This window comes from Hippocampus guttulatus, chromosome 11 (genome assembly GCF_054856545.1).
Source record: "Hippocampus guttulatus isolate MCC_2025c chromosome 11, RoL_Hgut_1.0, whole genome shotgun sequence".
In the NCBI taxonomy this organism is placed as follows: domain Eukaryota; kingdom Metazoa; phylum Chordata; class Actinopteri; order Syngnathiformes; family Syngnathidae; genus Hippocampus; species Hippocampus guttulatus.
Genome location: NC_141271.1, coordinates 10,162,302 through 10,186,462, shown reverse-complemented (window position 1 = coordinate 10,186,462; position 24,161 = coordinate 10,162,302). Strand labels below are relative to the sequence as shown.

General features: G+C 39.9%; 2 protein-coding genes across 3 annotated transcripts; both read left to right on the top strand.

Annotated features, from left to right (window-relative positions):
* Positions 1-1,782: 1,782 nt before the first annotated feature.
* LOC147198025 (histamine N-methyltransferase-like) lies at positions 1,783-8,089 on the top strand. Of its 2 annotated transcripts, none has more exons than XM_086124567.1 (7): positions 1,783-1,873; positions 3,042-3,188; positions 3,687-3,739; positions 4,811-4,918; positions 5,222-5,352; positions 5,499-5,592; positions 6,620-8,089. In XM_086124567.1, exons 2-7 carry the CDS (start codon positions 3,052-3,054, stop codon positions 6,979-6,981), a joined length of 885 nt encoding a protein of 294 aa, XP_085980693.1. In that variant the 5' UTR covers positions 1,783-1,873; positions 3,042-3,051; the 3' UTR covers positions 6,982-8,089. The 2 variants fall into 2 exon arrangements, with proteins under 2 accessions (XP_085980693.1, XP_085980694.1); XM_086124568.1 differs by lacking the exon at positions 1,783-1,873 and adding an exon at positions 2,020-2,173.
* A 589-nt stretch (positions 8,090-8,678) lies between these two features.
* LOC147198024 (histamine N-methyltransferase-like) lies at positions 8,679-13,089 on the top strand. The gene is made up of 6 exons (XM_086123896.1): positions 8,679-10,184; positions 10,545-10,597; positions 10,987-11,094; positions 11,422-11,543; positions 12,042-12,135; positions 12,440-13,089. Exons 1-6 carry the CDS (start codon positions 10,036-10,038, stop codon positions 12,787-12,789), a joined length of 876 nt encoding a protein of 291 aa, XP_085980022.1. The 5' UTR covers positions 8,679-10,035; the 3' UTR covers positions 12,790-13,089.
* The last annotated feature ends 11,072 nt before the right edge of the window (positions 13,090-24,161 follow it).

The following is a 24,161-nucleotide window of genomic DNA, read 5'->3' as shown; positions in this document are numbered from 1 at the left end:
GGCTGTCACTTTTGTTTAAGCGAAGGTTTAATTCAAATGCTTGTGTCACGGCCACCTGATATGAGGCAAAAGCTGTGGGCTAATCTCGTCAAGTTAGATTAATTTAATTTTAGAGGCTCCGTGGGCATGCTTGAGGGCTTCCGCGACAATAGAGTGAACAATTTGACGACAGCAGGGTGTCGATCTGTGAACGTGGCATTGTGAATGCATTATGGACTGGCTTTGGAGACATTTGTCTGCAGCTACTCCAAACAAATGCTTTTTTATAAAATTGATTATACTGAGATTTACAATAATACCCATTTATATCCATTTGTTCTTGAAATTCCTCCCATAGTCATATACCTGTACTTAAGTGTTTTTTTTTTAATCCATTAAAACGTGTAAAACATCAGTCAGATGTAACCCCATTTTTCTCAACATTTCTATGGATTTACATAAAATATGGTAGTTCGAAGTGTCGGCATGCCCCATTATCTCGAGACCACAACATTAGGCAACCTTGTACTCTAATTGGCCTTTGCCATTGACCCACCTGCCACAGGACCACCATTGTGGAGCTTGATTTTGTATTTTGCGAACATGCTGATCAAACAAAGTCTTTTGCCATAGGATGAGTAATGGTGCCACAATTTACAAATACAGCTATGTTGAGAGTACAGTATATACATTAGTTTTAAACTTGGGGATAAAATGATGATGTTGTCTGAGAGTGGAATATTGGATCAATAAATCATGGGCTACTCTGGGTCAAAAAGTCAATTTATTTAGTAATGACTCCTAACCCTAATGTGGGATTGGCAACAATGAACTTGGGTTGCTAATCAGCAGGTGTTTGCATATTTTTATCCAATCATGAGGGTTGACATGTAAGATGGTGCAAGCCCTCCTAATTAAGTGAAAAGTTTTTGAAATCCAGGCTGGACTGGGAGGAAAAAGTGATGTAATATGGTTATGCTTTTGTGTCATAGTTAAGGGTCTTGTTGCTGACTACAGTAAAAGAGGAGAAAAAAAAGTGTGTTCAACATTGTTGAGCAACAGACTAGACTAGGGAGGTTCAAAAAGAGCTTTATCCTGCTCTTCGACACGGTCATTAAAAATACAGAGGCTGGCTTGAAAAGAACTCCCATAGTTGCTGGAGTCTTCAAATTCCAATAGGGTCAATCTTTGCGAATCTGACAAAAAAACCTTTCCATAATTCAAGTCATGAATTCAAATCCTATCATACGGATGTGTGGCCGAGAGTAACTATCTATTTTGGGGTGCTCGGCGCAATTCCTGATTTGGCATTACAGTACGGTATAACAAGCGCCACGAATGTCATAATTGGCAAACCATTTTGTGAAATAATACTCCTTCCTTCCCCAGTCTTGACAATGTACACATATTTGTCTTCATATATAATTGCTACAGCTCATTAGTGTATATCTACTTTATGATGTTTTGCTTTTAAACGTGTCAGAGGAATGTATTTGTACAAATGAACACTGGGATGTTTTATGGTCTTGTTACAGTTTGCACGAGTAAACAAACAGTGATGAAGCAGTGAGTCGAGCAATATACCGGGTAGTATCCATTGCTATTCAGGGACCACAAGATCTATATAGTTTGCGGATGTCAAAGGTTTCAAATTTAAACAAAATAATTTTCAGAACCCACCAAATGTGAAATCAAACAGGCAAGTAAATCTTGAGTTCTGCCTATTTTTTTTGAAAATCTGCCCACTGTTGCTTTTCCAACGGGAGCTATGGCGCCCCCTACCGCAAAACCTGAAACGTGACAGGGTTACCGGAACGTTTTTTTCCCAAACTTGCTACAGTCAGTGCACATTCACCGCCTGGACTGCGCAAATCTGCACGCACAGCCCCAGAAAGTAAGTGCACTAATATTTGCCGTTTTTGAACACGATTGGTGCGTGTAAGTAAACAGAAATGTGCTATGCACAGTTGGTATGGCACCTGTATTTCACCTCCCGGTACGTTGTCCACGAGTGCTTTGCCTCGTCCTCTTTCTCGTTCTACATCCGCACATTGCATTTAAACAATTCTACGACTAATGCTTCAACACACGGGAAATGCACCACGAATCACCTGGATTGATCAAGCAATCTAAACGCGATCGCAGCGTGGAATATTCGTTCGAAAGCAGGAAATAGTGACGTCATTCAGAAACCGTGAGTTTTGCATTACCATTCTTAAATCCAGCGAATCATAATAATTATGTAATAATACAAACGTAATTCCAGAATAATTATTGTCAACGCTGCGTCGAAGGGAAAATATTGAGAAGTTTGCATACTAAAAAAATTACATAAAAACGGTTGTATAACCCAACCTATAACCGTATAGATATTGCACAATACGAACATCTAATACAATAACTATTAACAAAACAATAATCCAGCTAAAGATTGTCACTGTCAGAGAGGTGCTACTCAACATTAGTGCATACTGTTATTGTAGACCGTGTGTCAGTACCCAGAATCACAATAATGTCCCCAAGTCGCCTTTACATGTAGGGTTAGACCAGGGCCGGAGCTACAGCTTGTCTGACTCTGGTCACGCTGTGGCCACCTCCGTGGCCACCCCTATACATAGGGGAAAATCTGTGATTTTCTTTTTCTTTTTTTTTTTAAACTATCTTCACACGGATGCAATATTGTTAGACCTCTTGATCCTACTTCCGCATGTTGTTTAATATAGGTATATATTAACTGCATATTTACAGACTAAATTTAAAATTGATCTGAATACAAACTCTATTTTAAGTAAGTATAATTCAATCCATTCAATTAACGTAAATGAAATCTGGTAGGCTGGCAAGATGAAAGCCTTTTCTTATGAAGGCCGACTGTCCTGCATTTTTTCAAAAACCCGCCTTGTAAACTTCAGTGTGTAGACTTTTTGCATCCCCTGTATGTAGATTGTTATAAAGTATGTGGATATACTCTAATGAGGGCAAAATGGTTACTGGAGTCTTTTGTAGGTGGAACGAATATTGTGCCGAGGTGTTTCTGATTGTGTTTTCTATTGTTTTGCCAGACGTCGTGTCATGGCATCTTCACTGAGGAGTCTCGTTTATGATGATAATCGGTACCACAAGGCCTTCCATCTTTTTCTGGAGCGCTCCTCTGAACATCAGTGTATGAAGGACTTTATACACAATATCCTACCGGACGTTTTGGCCAGGTAATCCACCTCACATGCCTGTTTGCATTTGCAATAATACTGTACTGTCACAATTGGCCGAATGCTTCAATGGTGAAAGGCTTGACCAAGACCAATTGTACTCCATGTAACAATGGTCATAAAATTTATTTTATGACATGGTTTGATTTTAGCAGATTAGCTCCATTGTCAAGAACATGGCTTTAACCTTTAAGATGAGGGAAGGTTGATTTCACACGTGGCACTTGTTTAAACCCATGTGCTTGAGAGACAGTTGCATTGGATTAGCTCAGAATACCCTTTGTCATAGATCATTAAATGGAAAGTATTTAAATGTTCTTGAAATGTTAGTCTGTGATGAATGACGCAGAAGGATACTCTACGTGACAGAAATAATTAATCTTACCTTTTATGATGAGTTCGTACATGCTTGGTGGGATACAAAAAGGGTCAAAGAGTGTGCCCGATGTTTGGCAGGTCTGACGATGTCACTTTATTAATTTATTCTGTCCTCCACAGCATCGGAAACGGCAAGCCCCATCTGAATGTTATTGGAGTTGGAAGTGGTGATGGTAAGAGACCGCTTTAAAAGCATAGCTTTATTATAGTCAGTCCAACCTCACATTTAATGACACACTATATAACTGAGTAACTTCTGCAGCGGTCACTTGAGGTGAGGACACATTCTTGTATCAGTAACTACACTGTTGTGTCCTTAATTGCCCTACCAGCAAGAAAAGAAAAAAGAGAGATCACTCCCAAGAGTTTGTATTTATCTGTTTTGTTGTCTTTAAAATCTCATTCACAGATAATGTGACCACATCAAGTCACTGTTTTACTCCTCGGTGCTCACCACTGTGAGCACAACTTTCAAGCTATCAAGTGCTGCTGCTACTTTGTATTGCTGTCCAAGCCAATCCTATTCATTTACCTGAACTATTTACACCCAGCCCGTTGTGGTGATGTTGCACACTCTAATGGACAAATCAAAGTTGAGTGAACTGAAAATCATGTCACAGACCATTTTTCAGCCTCAAGCAGGATACACACATTGCGATTTTGAACATCGTACAGTCATACCTCGGTTTTCGACCATAATCCGTTCCCGAAGGCTGTTCGAAAACCGAAACCACAGTCTTTTTTAAAAAAAATCTTTATTGAACACGTCTGCTCCCAATGGAACTCTACACGAGTCTACCCGAGGAATCGTCACTTCCTTGTGTAAGGAAGACGAGAGGAGTCAGGTGGCTCATTCAAGTTTGCTCAGTTTGGTCGAGAACCGATTTTTGGTCGTAATCTGAGGCCTAAAAAACTCCCTTTTTGGTCGAAAACCGATTTGGTCGAGAACAGAGACGTTCGAAAACCGAGGTTTGACTGTAACTGATTTTTTTTTAAATAGTGTAGTTGTTTCTAGGTTGGCAAAACACAATGTACAATGCGCGTATGGATACCCGATTTGAAATATTGAACGTTTAATATTTTCATTTGTCTCCCTGCTGTTACTTACTTCCATCATTTTGTTATAAATTCTTCAATAGTTTTGTTTGTGTGGAAAAAGTACCTATACAGTAGGTCACAATTTCTCAGATATGTTCTGTGTGTGTGTATGTGTTTGAAAATGAAAAATGTGCTGGTGCTTGTAGGTCGCATTGATCTCGAGATGTTCTCCGAGCTCCATCAGAAGCACCCTGAGGCGATGGTGGACTACGAGGTTGTAGAACCAAGCAGCCAGCAGCTTCATTGCTACAAAGGTAGCTGCGCTTTCCGCTAACCGCGTGTTGCTATTTAACTTTACTCAGGCTTACAATGGAGCTCTGTTCTTACATTGGTGGGGTAACTCGAATTCATATGCAAATCGGAGCACACAAAATTCTATCAATAGGATTTACAAAGGGGTAAAAAATGTTCTGTAGATTTCCATTCCCTACAAATGAAAGGTTTACACACCCCTTTTCAAATGTTTTTTGTGATATAAAAACAAAAAATAAAATAAGAAAAGTGAAAAGTCAAAATATGTTTTTTCTTAACTGTACATTTTGCATTTGCTGGTGCAGTGTTGCTGTCGCAGAAGTCTGATTTGGATTACATCATATTTAAGTGGAACAAGATGACTGCCATTGAGTTTGAGGAGCAATGGAAGTTGAAGGAAATAACAAAGAAGATTGACTTCATTCACATGATTCAGGTGAGTGCCGCAGACAATCCAAAGTGAACTTCCATCGTTTGGTATCTATTATTCCATTAGAAAATCCGTTTGTATGATGTGATGCCTTAATTAGGCATTCCATAAATCCAAATCTGAAGCTCATTGATCTGTGGTGCAATTGACAGATGCTCTACTATGTCAATGATGTCGAAGCGACCATCACATTCTTCCGGAGTCTCCTTGCCCCGAATGGGAAGCTTCTCATTATTCTGGTGTCTGGTAAGGGATCGTTTTTCTTATCTCTCTGCGTATTTCTACATTCATTTCTAATATTAGGGTGGAAAATAGACGTAGCTATTCGTTGATTTTTTTTTTTAACAGTAAATATGTGCTGACTTACATTGGAGATGGTTTAACTATGGGGTTTTGCTAGCTTTAAACTACCGTATTTTCCGGACTGTAAGTCGCCATTCTTTTCATAGTTTGGCCGGGGGTGCGATCTATACTCTGGAGCGACTTATGTGTGAAATTATTAACACGTGATTATGTCATTTCACATGTTATTTTCACATTAAACCACAAGAGGGCGCTCTCGGCCTGTGTTGATAAATTGACGATGAGTCTGACGTAAGCGACGTAGAAGAGGAAGCGGCGCATCGTCTACCTCCCGAGTTGGGGGAGTTGTTTAAAAGTGACACAGAGGATGAAGATTTCATTGGATTTAGTGATTTGGAGTGAAACTGATAGTTTGGTAAATTTGTTAGCATGTTCTTTATGCTAGAGTTATCTGAATAACTCTTAATATGTTACGTCGTTACTGACATTACCAGGCATGTCAGTCGTGTAACGTTAGTATACCGTACACTTATTCATTTTATTTTTATTTTAAATTTCCTTTCAAGATGACATGTATGTTTTTGGTGTTGGATTTTATCAAATAAATTTCCCCCAAAAATTCGACTTATACTCCAGTGCAACTCATATATGTTTTTTCCTTCTTAATTATGCATTTTTTGGGCTGGTGCGATTTATAATCCGGAGCGATTTATAATCCGAAAAATACAGTATATCAATCCAAATTATCTGAATAAAATCCAGAATGTCAATTTTTTGTTTGTAGTGAATTATGCTTTTCGAATTTTTTTGACTTCGATTACTGAAAACAGGGAGATTTTCACACTCCTCTCCCAGTCAAGCCGATTTTTATTTTGAGTGTAGACTGCAAAACATTGTGTCAGACATCAAAAGGTGAATATGAGAGTAGAGATAAAGACATTGTCTGGTCTTCACTGTGGTCTGTTTTCAGGTGAGAGTGGTTGGGGAAAGTTGTGGCAGACCTTCAGGGGTCAGATCTGTGCCTGCGATATAGCTCAGTGTACGACCACAGCAGACGTCAAAAGCATCCTGGACGCGGGGGGAGTGCAATACAAGAGCTACGTGCTGCCTTCTCAAATGGATATCACCGAGTGTTTCACAGAGGGTGACGAGAGCGGAGAGCTGCTGCTTGACTTCCTCACCGAGGTGGATCACTTCAGCCAAACGGCCTCGCCGCAACTCAAAGCGGATGTCCTGAAGTTACTGCGAGACCCAGCTTGTTCTCAGGAGGCAGACGGAAAAGTTGTCTTCAATAACAACCTGGAGGTTGTTGTTGTTGATTCACCCAGATAAAAGTTAATTGGAACTCAATACACACGTATAAAACAAGCAAAAATACATTTTAAATTCCAGGTAGGTGAAGTGATTTGAGCTCTGAGCCACTTAAGTTCCTTTTCATCATGTTTAATATTAATTGTGCATAATTTTGTGCGAAAGATATAGAAATTGTAATCCTCTCTAAACTGTTTATCAGGTCATTTAGAGTGGAGCACAATCCATTCTGTCAATCTGTGATTTGTTCCACCTGGAATGAAATGTTCTCTTTTGGAAATGATTTCTGAAACATTTATTTTGTGCATGCAATACTTTCTTTAGTGCCCCCCACCCCCACCCCTTCATTTGTTGCTGCTGTAGATTGCAAATTTCTCCGATGTGAGACAAATAAAAGTTCTCTTATCTTCTCTTATCTTATCCAATCCAGGGTCAAAGTGCTATCATATAACATTTATCGACTACATTTTAAATAATTAATTTGAGTCACATTTACATATTCCTATCTGTCATACACATACAAAAATAGTATAAAAAAATAAGTCATCATCGTAACTTTTGAGTGATGCAGTGTTCCAGTTTTGGTTCCAGTATTATCAACACATTTACCCACCCCGCCCACTTTTATTTTGCAATTGCTAGTATGGCTCCCTCTTGTGCCGCATGCATGAAAAGGCTAAAGAAGCAGCAAAGCCTTGGGTGATATGCAGATGCCTCAAAAATGTTGATCAAATTGCAAGTTGTATGACAACTGTCACATTCATTGTGTTAAGCACGCCTGCCTTACAGTGCTGCGTTTCAGGGTTGGAATCAGCCTGTTCTCGTCATGTTGTGTGTCACTTGATAAAATGTCGACTCTTTGACTTTGATCAGTTGCACTGTTAAAACTTGTCATTCATTCATTCATTCATCTTCCGAACCGCTCTATCCTCGCTAGGGTCGCGGGGGGTGCTGGAGCCTATCCCAGCTGTCCTCGGGCAGTAGGCGGGGGACAACCTGAACCGGTTGTCAATGTTGATTAACTGTATTTCAATCTAGGCAAATAAATGTGATGACTAACTAGATTAACAGCAACCATTTTTACAAAGTGTTGCAAAATGTTTATTTAATTAAAGGTATCGAATAATGACTATTTGAATAATGACTGGCAACAAAACCTAATATCAGTAGGCAAAAAGAATACAGTACAGTATCACAGGTTACCACAAATCTTTGGGTTCTCCACTTTAAAGGATGCATCCTTGAAGTTCAATGATGTTACGTGCCTTTATACAGGCATTACATAGGTTGAACTGACTGCATTACAGTACTGTATTCACTCTGAGCTATTGGCACCATCTTGAGGGTGGTATGATTAAGTGGAACTGTGTGTGACTGTGAAATATCACTTGGGGATCTTCCATTGTTTTTACCAAATACTCCGTCAAGGTTCAAGTATTTCTTGTTTCAGAATTTGACCTTGGGGTTTACACCTTGATGACAGAATTTCATTTACAAAAGCAACAATATAGATATGTAAAAGTAAATAGAAGTTAATCAATGTTACAACAACCAAAACCGGTGGTCGGCTACCCGCGGCCCAAGAGCTGCAGGCGGCACTTTAGCGCCGCTCTAGTAGCTCCCTGGAGCTTTTTCAACAACGTTTGAAAATGGAAAAAGATGGGGGAGGGAAATATATATATATATATATATATATATATATATTTTTTTTTTTTTTTAATGTGGTTTCTGTAATAGGACAAACATGACAAAAACATTTTTAACATTTCTCGATGCTGTAAAACTGTGTAGAATAAATATTACATTTCAACATTTCTGTCAGCGAAGATTTGCGTCATAGCCTGCGATACACGTACACCGTAAAAACGAACTTTTTGCTCTAGTAAATTATATCTACTAAATGTTAATAATATCTACATATACAGTATTTGGTTTTGATGACAACTTAAAATAATTGTGCAAATTCTACACAATGTTTTCCTACAATACTTCACTCTCATCTATTTTGAGATCATCCCCAAAGTGTGCCCTTCGAACAAACTGTCTTTTTCGTGCCTTATTTGTAACTTGTGTTGTTTTCATTCAGAGAAACAGTATTTTGACTACCTCGCGACTCATCTTGAAAAGCAAGAAACTGTCCAGTGTGTTTTTAGAGGGTGTGACAAATGCACTTATTTACACAACTTTTGCTTCATAGCCTGGAGGATTTTTAAATGTACTGTTTTTCAGGTATTTCAGGCAAGAAGCTCGTTTGCATTTGTCAGGGTGTCATGGGTGTTCCAAAGGTGTGTCGCACATGACATGAATGAATTAATCTAATATCACTAGACAGGAAACATTCAACACCACATCTTCTCAGAAAGTAGGGGAGTTGGAATGCATGCATGCGCAGAGCCTATACCTTATGTTAAATGAACCGATGACTAGGACTTGTATTGAATATGGACATTTCTATTACATTGGAATAGTCTGTGAACTGACCAGATGCATTGTATAATTTAATATGGAAAACATGCTTGTTTGACACGAGTCTATGATTGAGTCTTAATTATTTAATGTATGGAACCCAATTGCAATTATTACATTTTACTTAACTATAGCGTGTAACTTAATAATTGAGTTGAGTAAGAGTTACTTAATATTTCCCTCCATATAATCTTTAGTTTCTTGTAAATGTTACGATGATGAGTAGGACATACTTGAAGAATTTACTTAAAGTGAGTGCAAATATTTGCCAGAATTATTTAAGTAAATGTTACTCGTCGTCTTTTTCAGCTGTTGTTAAAAAAAAAAAAAAACGTTTCAGGTACAATTTACCGAGGGTACTGGCAAAGAATGATAATCTGGAGAGCCGAGAGAAGCATTTTTAAATAGTACTCGTGAGCTACGATATCGTAGCTACGATTGGATGGATGGATGATTACGAAAATGCTGGATTTTATTTTGAAATTGCCTATTTGAATTGCTCCAAAATAATTAATTTTCCCCGGAGTTGACTGACCTGACTGGTATTCGACACGGAGGAGCGTTAATTACAAGATTGTTCTGATATTGTATAACCATGCTGTTATTTTAATGCATTTCAGAATTATGGAAGCAAAGACCAAGTCAACCAGCTATGAGGGCAGTGCTGCCCGAGTTTTTCAGTTTTATCTGCAAAATTCGGACGAGCACACAGATGTTGTCCGTTTTCTCGAGGAGCACCTCCCAGGGGAGTTCAAGAGGTACCAAAATGTCTTTTATTATGTGATGAAATGAACAGGTCAAACATTGATTCTCCTAGATATCGATTATCCGATTATTATAACTACTGTTTAAAAAAATTCTATCTCGAAGACCTTTGAATTTCAATAACTAAAATATATATTGCACATGAAAAAAAACACTGTCTACATGTATTTATTACACCAAAATCGCTTGATGAGCAGTAAAATCATTTACTGAATTTTAAAACCTGACCGACATTCCACTGTACATTTGATTGATCAGTTTTTACGAAATGGTGTCATTCTCCTTGATACAATGTATCCGTAACTTGATGCAGTGTATGATTTTTTTTCTTTTTTTTCTGTGTGTTGGTGCAGAATGGCAGCAGATAAAAACGAGCTGGCTGTTCTCGGTGTGGGAAGTGGTGGAGGTATATGACGAGTGAAATGCAGCACCTGTTCACTTTTTCCTGACTGTAAATGTGATGGCTGCGATTGGATGGCGACCAGTTTAGCATACGCGACGCCTCTCGCCCAGAGTCAGCTCAAGTTTAGCCCGGGAACCAAATGAGGACAAACTATCCAACCACAAATGACATTCAGAGATCTTCATGGCCTTGCAGACTATACAATTCTAACAGCATTTCACAGTGTCATTGCATTCTTATTTTATTGTTTTTTTTTTTATCTATTCAATGAACAGAATCCATGTGGGATTCCAAATTATTCAGACTAGATGCTTCATAAATGTAACCTCAGTTACTTTTAATATGCTGTATGCAAGCTGACTTTAAGGAGCTTATTTCTTGACTGGGTGCAGGCGAGGTGGATGTCCAGATCCTGTCTCTCTTACAGTCCACCTTCCCCACTCTTCCCATCACTGCCGACATTGTCGATGGAAGCGTTGAACTGCTTGCCAACTTCAAAGGTATGGGCAACATGATGTGAGGCTTTAGATGTAGGAAGTTGTCGATTTTTTTTTTCATGCACCTCGTCAATAATAATAATAATAATAATACATATCATTTATAAGCAGCTTCTTCTAAATAGTTTGAGTCCACACAGCATTTAAACGGAGCCGCGATGTGTGTTTTTGAATCCGTGCCCATGTTGACACTGAAAACATTCAACCTTCAATCTCATCAAAGGAAACGTTTTGTCCATATTTCCTTTTCCCCTGTCCAATCACCTGTTCAAATAAACAGTATTTTTTTTTTTTAATGATGGTTGGATCCTTACTGTATTATATTTCCAGCATTGGTAGGAAAGACTGAAAACCTTCAGAAGATTCCATTCACTTGGCATGTTATGTCAAGTGAGGATTACAGAAAGCAAATCAAAGGCTTGAAGAAATATGACTTCATTCACCTGATTCAGGTATTATCTATCAGTCTGTTCTCTTTCTGTTCGTCTGTATCTATGTATTCATGATGGGAATTTGTCTTTTTTTGAATCAACTAATTTGCTGATTTTTTTTTTTCATTTACCATTTGATAGTCATCTTTAAAGGCAAAAAATGGGAAGCTAATCAGTTCATTTTTGACAAAATTTCAATGATGTTTGTTGCGTGCAGGATTTAGCAAAAGAGAAATGTTTTTTTTAGCGGCTTAGTTTTATTTGGAGCACTCAGAGAGTTTAACATCCAAGAGGAGGAAGCAGGAAATAGCCAATAAGGCAAAATATTTTGCTCAAGAGATGTAGAGTATTTTACTTCTTGTCACATAAAAATAGTTTGCGGTTCCTTCAGCCTACAATTTTTGGTACATTTTCCCTCGAACAATTTCACCACAATTATTACAGCATATCCCGACAGCAATTCAAATGTTAACTGTTGTTTTGTGAAGTGAATATTCCTCTCAATCCTTTGCTTTACAGATGATTTACTTCGTTGATGACCTGACAGAAAGTATCAAATTCTATCACAGCATTCTCAAGAAGAACGGCAGCCTTGTGATCATAATAGAAAAAAGTAAGTCCCCGAGTAACTGTTACGTGTCACCTCTTGTGGTTTTCAATTTTATTTTAATTGTCAGTGTCATTGCTTCCAGTATCTCTGCCACACAGACAAAAAAATACACAGGCTTCAAAATAAAAAAAGAAAATAAAACCGAGACACCATTTTAGCTCACAAGCAGATGAATCAGCATAGATCAACTACATTCTTAATGCACAGCTGCTTGTTGCTTCGACAGAAAAATAAAAGGGTTAGTTGAAAAATGCTTCTTCTGATGCTGTAACTTTGAATTTTAATTCAAATGACTATGTTGATACAGCCGGTCATAGCTGGGACACCCTGTGGAGGACTTCAGAGGAGCTGGAAGACGAGGAGACCCCTCGGTATCGCTCATCCGAAGATGTCCTGGCCTCCCTGAAGACTCTGGGTCTGAAATACGAAGAGTATTCCATCCCCACCACCTTTGACATCACTGAGTGCTTTGATCCAAACAGCAAGACCGGACAGCGTCTGCTTTGTTACCTTACCTCAACGGATGATTTTTACCAGTCGTTCACGCCACAAATAAGAGCTGACATACTGAACCTTATCAGGAGCAAGTGTAGCACTGAAAAAGATGGCAAGATACTTTTCGACAATTGTTTGAGTTGTATATTTGTGCATGCTTGATTTCGTCCTCTGGAGTGATAGGCATCATTAATCAGCTCACTTAAAAAGAAAACTGGCCTATCGCCCCGAAAAAGTGTTGAGTTGAATGTAGCACACTCTGTTAAACTAAACTGTATTTAAGTAAAAAAGTAATATTTTTGTGTAACTAGGTACATTTAACATGTACAACTCAATTGAAAAAAATACTAATAAATTTAGAGAGGACATGGAAAGAAAGACATCTGAAATAAGGCCTGTGCGTGCTCTTCTAATTGGGAATGTATCCAGAATAACTAACCACTTCAAACTCATCGTTAAATGGGAGCCAGCGCACGCCTTTCTACATTTTTAGTGCCTCTGAATAACACTAATAGATTTCTGCTGTTCTAATAGGCTTTTCCTGACCTTGTTTCTCTTTCTTGCATGAAATTAAAGAGTTGTTCAAACGCTGATTGTTATTTTGAACTGTTCATAATTCCATAATAAGACATCTACTTTAGAGAGACTAAGGAGCCGCTGCACAAGACACATGTCATAACATCAGTGGGCAGCTTCTTCAGGTGCGAAATCGTCAGTTTGTTTGCATCCAGAAGCAGGGCCATTCAACAACAGATTCTGGACACCGCTGGTTTGAAAGAAACTTTTTATGTCCGACTCTAAGACAGGGGATGAGGCTTGAGGCATCACCTTTTGTCTGCTGATAACAATGTCCTTCCATCTCTCCACACAAAAGATTGCCTCATTCAATGGGAAGAGTGGCACTATAAACTGTTGATGAGTCAACGACTGCTTGCTGTGCAGGACGATCTATTGTTGACCAGGGAACACACCCTCTGAGGCATAAGTAACGGCATGGATCGAAAACAGGCTCTTGAGGACCCGGCTTGGGCACACCCCAGATATCGACCACATATCAACTGGATGCTTTAAAACAGGTGCACCCAAACATTTTAGACCTAAGATCTACTTTTCGATCAACCAACCTCCCGCGATCGACCGGTTACCGCGCACGCGCGCCTACGAACGCACTTGTAGACACATGCCATGATGAACAACAGCCATAACTGCCCCTAGGATGAACAATCCATAAAATGCAGATGGAACACATTCTGAATGGCAATAATAATAAAAATAAAAGATATAGCGCAACAGCTCTGATCGCAAGCTGCAATTGCAGACGGCTAAGCGCTAACAAATTCTGGTGACGCAAGTCACACACCACCATAAGTTAAAGTTGACCTGCTGTATTTTATTTGATTTTTAAATACTTTTTGTGAAAGTGAGACCAATAGGATGATTAGGGTGCAGTGTGCATTAACACAAAAAGTATATTACTAACATGCACAGAGATACCCGATTGTTTGTTTTCCTTTACACTCCTCGCCATCGACTTGGGGGCTGTCCGGGGGCTACCGGTCGATCGCGATCGACGTGATGGGCACCCCTGCTTGTAAAAGAAACAGTACCTTTGACCAAAGCAACTGTTTTGCACCTGAACGCCAGCAGATGGCGGTGCCTGTGCAAGAATGGCGCAAACTGCATCTGTGTGCTTCACAAGCTCCTCGCCAGAGGGCACAACGACTTAACTTTCACACAACAGACACACCTCATAGAGAAAAACACTAATGAGCATTAACGTTCACCAAAAACATGTTAAAATTGATGGCCGACTTTGAAAGGTAACATTTTGGTTATGATGTGACTCCACATCTACACACAACACATGTCAAGCTCCTCAGGTTATGTCTCGGGCTATCTGGTAAATGTGTTCTGGCTGCTCATTTACCTCATTAGCTTTATTAGCTCAGTAATTGAAATTCATCAGAAATTCTTGTCCATGCACTACCCTCAACACCCCCCCCCCCCCCCTCTCCATCCCCTGCCGATGTCAGTGCGTTTTCAGCACCTGCTCAGGCTTCATTAAAGGCGGTCCTCACTGGGCCCTCACGCACCACCAAGAGACAGAGTATTAGTCACTGAGATAATCAACCTCAACACACCGACGCTAATTCTCTTCAAGAACTGTGCTACTTGGCGTCTTATCGCAGAAGATAAATACATTTTCACAGCTCATCTCAAACTATGACATGACATGGGCACCGTTTTGTTGTAATTGTCTCTATTATGATAATGGCGTGTGAAATCCATCCGTCCTCACCAAGCATGTCAGATGTAGCTCACGTGCCAACCCACTGATTTTGAGACACCTTTCAATGAAGTTCTTCATCCGAAAAGAAGCCAACCTGCTTCACTCCATCTGGTCGGCGATCACAGATGAACCTTTCGACTCTGGCTCAGGCTAATGAGCAAATCCCATCATTATTTATTTATATATATATTTTTTAATCTGAGAAAGCTTATGTGATGTGACTTTTGGTACAATGTGTGCAAAATCATACTTGTCGCCGAATGTTATGTCATCTAAGTAACTGTAAGGACAAAGTACAGCACTAAAATGGTAAAAGGCTGATGATCTTTTGCACGGCGTAGAGTTGTTTGAAAAGCTATACCTCTCCAACAGGGGTGTCAAACTCATTTCTGCCGCAGGCCACTTTGGAGTTACGTCTTTCCTCTGAGGGTCGTTATGACCGGGAAACCACCAAATGTTTAATCGTGTCATTGCATTATTACTTGCAAACAACAAATTAATGGCTTACTAATCAGGTAAACTACAATTATTCAATTATTGTTCAAGTGAGTGTAAAGAGGGTAACAAAATTATTGCAAAAATCTCAGCGTTCTTCATTACACAGCCCTACGATTGGATGGCAACTGGTTCAGGTTGAACCCCGACTACTGTCCGATGAAGGCTGGGATAGGTTCCGGCACTCCTGCGACCCTCGTGAAGATAAGCGGATTAGAAAATGGCTGGATGGATGGATTTATTACATGTGACAATTTGACATTTCAGTACAGATTTTAGCAAGGATCTTGCAAGTTCATGATTTGCTTTCACGGGCCACATAAAATGATGTGGCGAGCCGCATCTGGCCCGGGGGCCTTGAGTTTGACATCTGTGCTCTATAAAGATATGACTTTCGTTTTGATTGACAAAGTCTTAATGGCATTTCTGTTCTTCTAAATTAGGTTTCCAAAATGTGACGAAGGATGATACAATGCACACCCTGTACCATGTTGCAGGAAGCCGGAGCCTAGCCTAGCTGACTACACTACACTCTGGATTGATTACCAGTCAGTCGCAAGGCACCTTTCGAGACGGACAACCATTTCCTCTCACATTCCAAACATATAACACCGTCACTGAGTGGAAACTGATTCTACTCTGGCTGTACTGAAGTGAAGTAAGTGTACTGCTATGCTAGCAATGACTTAAAGCTTCTGTATGTACAAGTAGTCTCGAAGCTGTTAGCAAGATTTGAATGTAGCCACACTTCACTCCTCCCATTTGCATCTCTGCTTAAAGAACCCCCCCCCCCCCCCATCTTTCTAATGCGTGGCGTTACACTAAAGCATTTACGTGCTAGCATTTCTTATTCTTGATGGAGTATTGGCAAACACAAAATGCATCGGTTTGACATTATATGTTTTTTTTTTTTTAGCAATGTACAATCTATGAAAATCTATGAGAGGCGATCAACTGACATGATGACCTGATGTGAACGATGACCTCGGCGCCGGTGGTTGCAGCCGTCCACGCCTTAAACATGACCGGTACATCCCTTGACATGAGGTAGAGAGCTTTCCAATTCCTTCTTTAAAATGTTGTTTCTAACCGGAGTTAACTCATTGAATACCACCCCTTTTCACTGGAGCAACCCCCTCAATCCCTCATATTTTACTGAATTTTGACTGATTTGCAAGGCCCACAGAATTTTCTGTTCTATGGCTATATATACATGCAACCTGTCAAAAGAAAGGTGAGACTCTCTTCTTTGAGCAGAAAAAAACGTTTGTTTCTAGCTTTCGCCGTTCGTTGGCAATCAGCATTAGAAAACTGCTAAGTTTTATGGAAAAGGCCGATTTTCTGCAGAAATCCAGAGAAAATGAGCTTTTTGTAAAAGCATTCATTTCTAGCATTATTTCAAGTTTTACACTATTTTTTGCTTTTGTGACAGCTCAAATACCTCAATAATGTGTTCCTCCTACAAAAGAACATTACAAATAATGTTTTTGTAGCAAAATAATTTATTTGCACACAACAAAACTATTGAACTGTGAACAAAAGTGCAGCTGTGGAGAAGATGGTTTTTGGCTTCCATCCAGTTTGTCACCACATTGATTCATCCCACCACATCCAGATGCACGACCTATAAATTATAGAAACATAAAAAGTTACAAATATATCTTGCTGCAGAGTGAGGTACAATAATTGTATTTACCTTTCTTTCCACCACCAAAGCGAGGAGTCGTCATCTTTTGGCTTCTGGTTGGACAATCTGTAATTTATAGAAGTATGTACAATTACCACACTTTTATTTTTCTATTTTTTATTGTTGCTTTCCACTTACATTTCAACATCTCTCACACATTGTGAGAGGTGAGAAGTTGCATCAGACTCTCTTGCACCCTCCCCCATGAAAACACGTGCTTGACGTATTAATACGTCATGGGGAGGGAGCGGCTATGCACTAATTGACGTATTTATACGTCAAAGGGTGTAAATGAGTTAAATAACCTGCCAAGAAACTACAATAGTCTTGTTTGCTATATCATCTGTGTCCCCATAAATCGTGTGTGAGCGTGGCACAAGTTTGAGGGATCCCTCGGTCGCTCTCTCTCTCTCTCTCTCTCTCTCTCTCTCCAAAGTCTCTGATTGGTTCATTTTATGCATGCCGTGATAAGTTTGGAAATAATAATTAAAAATAAAATGGAAGCATGAAATGAGGCCAAAAAGGCATGATCCCTCACCCCCAAAAATATTTTAAAAATATTTACTGTCAGGGGGTGCAAGGTGTATACCGGTATTTATTTATTTATTTATTTAGAATGCAAACTCCACCTTTAACCACCATAAATAACATAAATAACTCCCTGAACGAGTCACTGTGTTTATATCCTCTCATGCATTTTTATTTCGGTGGCCACCAAAAAAGAAATGCTGAAGATTTTTTTGTTTGAAAATGTTTGTATCAAACGTCTCAAACTTTTTTCACCCCACTTGATTATTGTCTGCACATTTGTCATAAACCGCCTGGATTCCACTTATCTTAGAGGACAAACCCTTGATGGCATCTGAGTATTTTTCGGAGCTTAGATATTCAGCGCTTGGCCAAATTCCCTCTTTAGATGTTTATCTTCTTTAATATGGCTTCTCTCCTCGCCACACTGGCCAAGAGTCTTCTTCTATCAGCTATCATGTCAGAGTAGCTCTCTGAGACCGAGCAGCACGTAAAGTGGCCCTAAAATACATCAAACACCCTCTAATGGGCAGAGGCTGCTCCCAGGCCTTGAAATATAGCTCTGATATCAGTCCTGTAAATGGCTGGCCTCTGTGACATATTTCATCCAGGAGAATTAGTCCTGTTTAGCAGCCGCTGTTATATAGCAGTTGTCCTCCGCGGAACTCGGTCTAGCACAATATGGCTGTTTGATTGACGACTTCAAAGAGTCCCCTCCGCCATTTATTTCAGTTGGATAATAGCACTAAATAGTGAATACAGTAAGGTGCAGGGCTGAATATTTCAGTCGGTGATTTGGCTTTTCTCTCTGCCTCTGGTTGAACTTGACTGCAGAGAAGTGATGGTGCACGCTTACCGGTTTAAATCAATCTAAGCCGATTAAGCACAAATCAGAAAAGGGTTGGAAAGTGGTGACTCTGCTCTAATCACGTTTTTGTTTGTCTGTCTCGTTAATCGAGTGGTTCAAAGGCCTTGTTGGTGCTATCCTGCATTGCTCCCGTGGGAATGAACGTAGACAAGTTGCTCTGATAAGCAGTTGTCTTGATTCAAAGTGCAACATATCGAAGCAGAAGTACAGAGAATTATATGTATCTGGGGGGAAAAAAATAAAAAACATAACACAAATTCCTGACCCTTTTGGTTCATGTCATGATTCATAACAGAATTAGGCATTGTGTTCAGATGCAGTAGTATGTACACTGACTGGCCGTTATATTAGGTACACTTGAATACATCTTAAATAATGAATCATCAACAAACTTTCTACCGAGCGCCATACTATTTTTGGGTGAGTCAGATTAAACCTTTCCATAAGGAATGTTTTGAGCAAAATGTACAGCCCAGAAAATGTCGGTTTGACTTTATAGTGGGGGAAAAAACAGCATGCAAAAATAAAGACGTTAAATATGAAATAATAATTTAAAAGTATTACATCATGAATATACAGAGCCAGTGCCAGTGCCATGGCGTCCCAAGAGGGTTACCACCCAAAAGGCTTCATTGACTGATTTTCTTTATCTTTGTAAGGCCTGAAGTAAATGTTCAATTATTCTTAAGTGTTTATATTAGTTTTCTTGTTAGATAAGGGCTCACCAGCATCGTTGCTACCCATGGCCGGCAGGGCACCAGCTGTTTTAAAAATAGCTCCTCATTGGGGGAACATTGGGATCTCCTGAGCATTTTTTCAGAAGGGATCATTTGAAAATGTAAACAATTGGAGAGATTGATTGAAATAAATTGTTGCGTTTTTATAATTGATGGTTTTCTACCTTGTTAAATAATTCTTTTATCAATTTTGAGATATCGTCATCATGTATCAGTGTCTTCACATTGATGAATTTCAATATTTAATAATAGCCTAAAGGTATCAAGAGTGGATCAAACTTGTCGCCCTTCACATTGAGCTCTCAATTTCAAAACAGTGGTGGCCCATGTGTTACATTGTACAGGTTTAGCTAATGTACCGGTAGTCTCCATTTCGGCTTCTTGGTACTAACACTGTCAAACGTGTAAAACGGAACATCAAATGTGCCTGACAAAGTGTGATCTAAGAATTAATAAACAGTGCCATTCTACCAGTTTTCCGTGTTCTTATCTGGATGAATGAGAAGCTGTCAAATGTTCCGCTATGTCAACTGAGAGAACGCCAGAGGAGAAGGTTCTCCTATGTTGTCAAGTTTACCTCCACTTGACCCCGTGTTTCAGTCTTGTTAAGATGCACACATTCAAAAAAAGCAAAATAAGAGAGGCAAGGGGCATATTGTTGTTCTCATAATTCACAGTTGTTGCGATTGCCATATGTTACTAATCAGCAAAATATCAAATGACCATTTCATGCTGAAGAAAGTGTGGAAACCGATTTTTTTTGGGGGGGGGAATACAATTTTGCGGTTTTTACCATCTTTCCAATTTTTAATTTTAACATCAGCCTCTGTAAAACACGAACGAAAAGTTAACATTTAAACTATGTGATGTTGTTGCAGTGAAAGAGCAGCAAATCTGTCGCGCATTCGAGCTTGACATTGGCCAAATGAAAAATGCCAAACATGGTCACTTTGTAGGTTTGACATATTGGCAAAGGATTTGAAAAACTCCATACCAAGTGAACGTTACAGTTGTTTATCCGTGGCGCGTTTTATTACTGAGGATGATTCTGTCTGTTCTGTTAGAGAGCGGCGTTAAGAAGTGTTCATAACGCCGAACAATCCTGCCACAAGTTAATACCCGCAGCGGGGATATTTGTACTTAATCCCTGTTATGAGAAAAGGAAAATAAGACCTTACAGTTCCCTGCAGCTCTGCTCTGACTTTATTATTCTTTAGTACTTTAATCTACATGTATCTTATCTTTTGCCTTTATTAAATGCTGGTTCTGTCTCATTCACTGGATCTTAAATATCCTCGGTCTCGTGGGCATCAGCTTGACTGCGCATCGGAAATGAAGAAGGAAACTTTGGAGCTCTATTTGAAGTGTGACTCCCGGGAGTGACCCCTCTGCCTTAATAGCTCACAATTAAATTCCCCTGTTCCTTTTCTTCTTCCTTTTCTTTTCTTTTTTTTCTTACATTTTTATTTTTTATTTCAAACCTGGCTGAAGCAAGTCTAGTAAAATGTTTCCTCTGAGCCAACAATTTAAATGTGTATTGGATTTGAAAACAAATGACAAAACGAGTTTCTTTTTCATTTTTCAATTGCAATTTGCAAATAGAAAAAATAGATCCGTTCAAATGTGTTTAATATAATCATCAGAATCATCTTTATTGGCCAAGTATGTAAAACACACAAGGAATTTGTCTCCGGTAGTACAGGCTACACTAGTATCATCAATAACAAGCAACTACGAGAAACAAGGACATGACAAATAAGTATGGAAAGACATTCTGTAATGTAAGGGTACTGTTGCGGTAGTACCACCCAATGATAGCTGTGAGACAATGTGCAAAGTATCAAGCAGAGCTAAAGTGATCAGTGGTAGAATACAACAATACTGTAACAGTTGTGCAGTTTTAAAGTGACCAGTCGCAGTTTGTAGAGCAAGTTTAAGTGTAATTGTACAGAGGTCCTTGAGCGCTTTAAAGTGTCTGGTCCTGTGGAATAGGGATCAGTGACAATAGTTCAAGTAAGTACTGTCACGTTGAGCCCGAAGCGACAGAATAATCGCTTCGTGCACAACTACTAGGTAAGTGGATCCCCGAAATAGCAGACACAGAAAAAGAATTTTGTCATAAAAAATGAAATTTATTATAACACAAAATCCCCGTCTAAACGGACAACAGAAAACGCTGGTCAAAAGAGGACCAGGAAATAATAACGAAGCAACAGAAAACGCTGGTAAAAAAGAGGACCAGGAAAATAACAGAAAACGCTTGCGAAACAAAAACGGCAAGGAGAAAGTTCTTAAGTAAAATATTAATCAATCACGAGAGAAATATCAAGGCACGCAATATAGTCATGTAAGTCAGAGTTTTAACCGAGAAGGAATAGACGATAGCAAATGGCACGGCGTGGAATACTCCGGCAGTGAGTTGACTGTCGGAGTGCCTAGATATAGCAGGTGCAATCGTCAACTAATGGGTGGCAGGTGTGCAGGCGGCAAGCAAGAACGCCTGCCCCCTGCTGTCAAATACGGAACATGACAAGTACAGAGCTGGAGCAACAATGATTATTGTGGTAATGCTGTTCCACAGGGGTGTACAAAATTGCAAAGAGCCACTATACAGGTAGATTTGGGTTACTGTTTAGGGAGTTAATGGCTAGGGGGAAGAAGCTTTTTGAATGTTGGATCAGTAGCGCTTGCCTGAGGGGAGTAGCTGGAAAAGGTGGTGGGCAGGGTGTGGGTGGTCCAGTAAGATTTTCCGTGCCCTTGTCTTGGTTCTTGCGGTGCGCAAGTCCTCAAGCGTGGGTAGGGCGGTGTCAACGATTTTTTTCCGCAGTCCTAACTGTCAATTGCAGTCGGATTTTGTCCTTTTTTGTGGTGGCCCCAAACCAAACTGTGATGGAAGAACACAGGATTGATTCGATGACTGCTGTGGAGAACTGTCTGAGCATCTCCTGTAGCAGGCCATGCTTCCTCAGCAGCCTCAGGAAGTACATCCTCTGCTGGGCCTTTTTCAATAAGAGCTTTCAGTTTCAGATACTTGACCTTATTTATCTCAGTGTGCTTCTGTGCTGCAGTTTGAAGAAAATCTTGATTGATTAACAGTTGCCACTCTACACCTTTCTTACACTGGTTGCCGGGCTCTGCCGATATTTGTGCCTCACAAGATTCAATTGGACTTGCAAATCGATGCGGGTATTGATGGCTGTCAAATAAAACCCATTATGGAGAACAGAACTAATTCTTCATTTGGAATTGATTTCATTTTCAATGACCCATGCACGTTCAGCGGAGCACACAAGCACCACAGTAACGTTGCGCCAGGGAGACGTTATTCATCACCTACAAAATGTCCCATCCTCGCACCCTAATAAAAAGCAGAGTAATGGCACTTCTGTGGGTGCTGTCACCTCAACACTGCTTCATAAAGGATGACACAATTATATTTTACCAGCTGACCAAAAGTGCTGACATGAAAATCCGATATATGAATGCGTTGGTATCTCTGAATCCCGACATTGGACGACATGCGTGAGGTTGCTTTGGGATATTCCTCAACTAATTTTCACAAGTGACACGAAAGCTTTTCAAAGAGGCGATGGTAATTTTATTTGAGATAGATACTGTCACTGGGGCAGTACCCCACCAGATCCACAGCATGGGGCTGTGATTTATATCGGTGTTTGTTTTATATGTGAAGCATATTTTGCAAAGCGACTTATTTACGTGAAAAATATCAGAACCTTACCTTATAGATCCAGGTCATCCGTGACCCCAGTAAGGATAAGCGGCATCTAAAATGAATGGATAACTAGAAAAAAAAGGAACAGCTAAATTATGCATAGCGTCTGCCTAAAAATGTTGACATTCGGCCAACAACAATTCCACGTGGCTCTTGAAGGAACTACAACAAACTGAATGTAATGCTGTAGTGAAATAAAACCAGCAATTGGAATTTGTTGGACACACTCAGACCCGTCGGAGTTGTCTGTTGCTTGTTGTGGAAGTTGTTGTGCACATTCAAAAGGAACAGAAAGAAAAGCTCTCTGCGTTGTATGCACATCACGGATGCGTGTGAATAAAATGATATTGTTGGGAAATATTAGAATTGGCGAGCCATTCAACTCAGGTACCGGGTCATTATAATAATTTGGAATATTTTTCAAGCAAAAAGTAGTCCTCCAAAGTACTGCTACCTTTATTTTATAATTCTTGGCTACTCTACAGGTGGTTTGGTAGTCAAGTGGTCGTTAGCGCATCGACCTCACAGTGCAGAGGTCGTGGGTTCAATCCCGGCTCCGGCCTTCCTTTGTGGAGTTCGCATGTTCTCCTCGGGCCTGCGTGGGTTTTTTCCGGGAACTCTGGTTCCCTCCCACATTCCAAAAATGTGCGTGGCAGGTCAATGGATCACTCTAAATTGTCCCTAGGTGTGAGTGTGAGCACAGATGGTTGTTCGTCTCTGTGTGCCCTGCGATTGGCTGGCAACCGGTTCAGGGTGTCTCCTGCCGACTTCCCGCTGACAGCTGGGTCAGGCTCCAGCATCCCCCCGTGACCCTTGGATGGATGGCTACTCTCTACGCACACTCGCATGCAATAGAAAATCTTTAAATCAGGTTCAGTAAGAGTTTCCTGGTATGACACCTCTGAGAATAATAGTTAGTACATCAGTAGTGTCATGCTCCTTTACGTCATGTGTAACATTGTGTCTTTTTTCTTAGCTTAAGTGCTGATGGTATAACCAGCCAAATGTGCACATCTCCATTCCCATATACAGACGCTTGCCTCGAAGCAAACAGCATTCTAATGCCGCATTAGCATCACTCGGTCAACTTGGGGCCTTTTTTTTTTTTTTGTCTCAAGTATGATGGATGATAGCATTAGAAGAGGACCTAAACCTGAAATCTTGCTTATTCGGAGACAGTCAAAGCGGCGGCGCAG